The sequence below is a fragment of the Chondrus crispus genome, genomic scaffold (assembly GCF_000350225.1).
Source record: "Chondrus crispus Stackhouse genomic scaffold, scaffold_2, whole genome shotgun sequence".
NCBI classification, from domain to species: Eukaryota; Rhodophyta; class Florideophyceae; order Gigartinales; family Gigartinaceae; genus Chondrus; species Chondrus crispus.
In genome coordinates, this window is record NW_005179057.1 from 673,956 (window position 1) to 677,344 (window position 3,389).

Here is a 3,389-nt window from a genome sequence, read left to right on the forward strand (position 1 = left end):
TGGTTCAGTGAAACATCTCTTGCTTGGCAAAATGTCGCGAGAACTAAATTTTGATTATATTTTTCGAGTCCATTTTGGCTGAGATTTGGTTGTTACACCCCCTACAAGGAGGTTAACCAAGCGCCAGAGGGTCACCTTTCCAACCTTCAATCTCTAAAAAACTCGGCCCGTCCATTGGTGGAATCTCAAAGGAGCTTCTACCGTTGACAGATTCAACGAGCACCGAACCCGCAATTTTTTTGGATCCAGAGATGTCTCCTGAGATGTGCCCCTTTTTAAAAAAATTACGTGTTAAATAATAATAACGCGATAATAATGAAAATTATAAATCATGAAGTGACAACAATGGCCTTTGCCCCGGCGCATGATTGACTGGTGCCGGGACCGGCCCGGCCGGTCCGGCCCAGGTTGCTATCATTGGTCCTGATGTGGTCCTGAACACACCACAATGACCCAAATGGACAGCAACGGGCTCAAAGCCAAACTCAACGCTTTTATTAGGCCTTTTCGCAGTCTTTCACGCACCACAATGGATTTCACCCTTGATTATTTTGTTTTCACCCAGTATCCCAGAGATGGTTCGGCTTTCGCGTTGCAAGGGGGATTTTTCAGAGGTGACCAGCCGTTCTCGAGATGACCGCCGTATCTCGCATTCATCGGCTATGTCGGTCGTTGACCTACTGTATCTTGAAATTCGCGAACATATCCATCCAAACATGCCCGTCCATGTGTCTTCAAGCAGGCCCTCACCCGGAAAACGACCGAGTCGTTCGGCAATTGTTCCTTGTCTGCGCAAACCCTCTGCATTTGCGTTAGAGACCTAATGCATACAATCAGTTTACGACTCCTCCATCTAACGTTGCTGGATACTTTACATAAGTACGTTTTTCGACAATCACAAAAGGGCATGAACTTCGACTCCCTATCAAAAAACTATGCTAGCACACGCTTTCAAGTGCATAGTTACGCATCGACGGCCGCTGACTGCTGCATTCTGGAAAACTGCGCAATTGCCCAGGGCGTTGTCAGAGTGAGCGATGAACCTTAGGTCTCTCTGATACGCTGCCCTTACCGCGTGGTCATCTGCAGAAGGCTCGATACTGCAGAAATCATAGTCAGCAGCGTCATCGCTGTCGTACTTTTGTCTGCCAGTCGCGACTGTAGCCCAAGCATTATCGAGCTTTCCACACAAGGGTTAACTAGTGTGAACATTGTACTGTAGTGCTCCGAGCAAGACCTGTTTTTCTATATACGCCAAACCATCCGCTTTCGCAAAATGATGAGTTCCAAAACTGAAACCCGTGTAGATGACCACCTTCGATTCCAGGAATGTATCTATTCAAACTATCTAGTCATCCTTCTTGGACACCTGCGATTCTGCCTCGTACTCGGGCGTAACATTGAGCGCGTCGAGTCTCTCCAGCAGTGTCGGATGAGAGTAGTTCCAGGTGGAGTAGAACGGGTCCGGGGACATGTTACTAAGATTTGCGATGGACATACCCACGAGAGCTTTTCCCAGATCCTCGGCCATGCCCTGTTCTTTTGCAAACGCATCGGCCTGATACTCAAAGTGGCGACTGAGCATGTTCGCCAACGGCGACATGAGTTCGCCCAGCGGCGCCATGAGCTCATTTAGCAGCAGCAAACCGATGACATGTGGCATGCCCTCGTGATAGCCAAAACTGCGATACAGGTCCTCATTCCCCGTAGTCAAGCCGTACAACAGACTGGTGATGAAGACTTGGACGAGCGCAATAAGGACGCCGAGGACGGTATGGCGATAAGCGACATGGCCAATCTCATGGCACAGGACGCTGACGACCTGGTCATCGTTCCCTTTGCACTGGTCTATGAGGCTATCATAAATACAAATGTTCTTCTTGAACAAGCCAAAAACATAAGCGTTGGAATGGGAGCTGCGGCGGCTGCCGTCAATGACGTACATTTTGTTGAGCGGAAAGGCGAGGCGGTTGGCCATGGCGACGAGCTTGTTCTTGAGCTGCCCCTCGGGGAGCGGGTTGAAGGTGTTAAACATTGGGGCGATGACGGAGGGGTAGATGAGCATGATGAGGACGAGGAAGGTAGACATGAGCAGCCACAAGCCGAAGGCGATAGTGATGGGGTTGTACGTGGAGAAGTAGCGCAGGACGTAGAACAGGGCCGACAGCATAGGCAAGCCGAGCAAGAGCGACAAGAAGACCTGCTTGAGCTGGTCGAGAACAAAAGTGCGGGCGGTGGTGCGGTTGAAGCCGAAGCGGGCCTCCAACACGAAGGTGCTGTACAGGGACGCGGGCAGGTCGACGGCCATGCCCAGGGCGCCGAAGAGCAGGGCGAAGACGAGGGTCTGGCGGAGCTCGGAGGCGGGGGCGAGGGTGGCGGAGAAGTACCAGAGGCGTGGGGCGAGAAAGTTGAGCAGGAACAAGGTCTCTATGGATGCCTCGAGGACGGCCATGAAGATTTGGAACGAGGACTTGGCGCGGCAGTAGCGCTGGGCTTGCTCGAACTTGGCCGGCGGGATGATGGCCGCGAGGCGGCGGGACGGGACGACGTGCGGGGCATAGCGCTTGTGCTGACGGCGCGTGACGTAGAGATCGAAGAAGGTGGCCGCGAGCTTGCCGGCCAGGGCGACGTAGAGGTAGGGGAACATGGTGAGGACGGGGGAGGGCAAGGCGGGGCCGAGGAAAGCGGGAGGGATGTTTACGCGGGTGCATTTCTCCACGGGTGCATTGTCACATACCGTCCGTTCAAATGGTGTAAGCATATGGTGTAAGTAGGATCAATGGGTTGGGCAGGGATGGACGATCTGGGCTGGAGGTGGAGGCGGCAAGGTGCGCTGGAAGGCGAAAGGCAAAAGCTAGGTAGGTTGGAAGCTAGGTAGGTCGAAGCTAGGTAGGTCGAAGCTAGGAAGCGCACGAGGTGCGACGACGACGTTTACAAGACGCGAGCGTGGGGCGGCGGGCATGGCAAGCGGGGATGGTCGGCAAGAAAAAGGCAGGCGGCAGTGCGGCAGACGGGGGCGTGCCTAGCTCTGCGGGGCGGGGGCGTCTGCGGGGGCGGCGTCTGCGGGGGCGGCTTGTGCGGGGGCGGCGGCATCGGTTGGCGGGCCCAGGTTGAGCTGCGGCGGGGCCGGGGTGGGCTGCTCGTCCGGGTCGTAGTTGGGGTCGTTCTTGTCCAGGTAGGCCACGCCCTCCTGGTCCATGGCGGCGCCCCACACGCCCTTTCCGCCGGCGCCGCCCTTCTTGGGCAGGCCGCGCGTGCCGGAGGCGGAGTGGCGGTCGTACGCGCGGCCGCGCGCGGAGGCCGTAGGCGAGCGGGCGGGGGAGCGCATGGCGGGGGGTGGGGACGAGCGATTGCGTATGATGGATGAAAAATGAACTTCACAAACCATT

General features: G+C 55.7%; 2 protein-coding genes; both read right to left on the reverse strand.

Moving 5' to 3' along the window:
• Positions 1-837: 837 nt before the first annotated feature.
• Positions 838-2,761, reverse strand: CHC_T00003694001 (hypothetical protein). XM_005714543.1 is given in 2 exon segments: positions 838-1,348; positions 1,349-2,761. 1 exon segment carries the CDS (start codon positions 2,759-2,761, stop codon positions 1,349-1,351), a length of 1,413 nt encoding a protein of 470 aa, XP_005714600.1. The 3' UTR covers positions 838-1,348.
• Positions 2,762-2,854: 93 nt separating this feature from the next.
• CHC_T00003695001 (hypothetical protein) lies at positions 2,855-2,962 on the reverse strand. The gene has a single exon (XM_005714544.1). It carries the CDS (start codon positions 2,960-2,962, stop codon positions 2,855-2,857), a length of 108 nt encoding a protein of 35 aa, XP_005714601.1.
• Between the last annotated feature and the right edge of the window lie 427 nt (positions 2,963-3,389).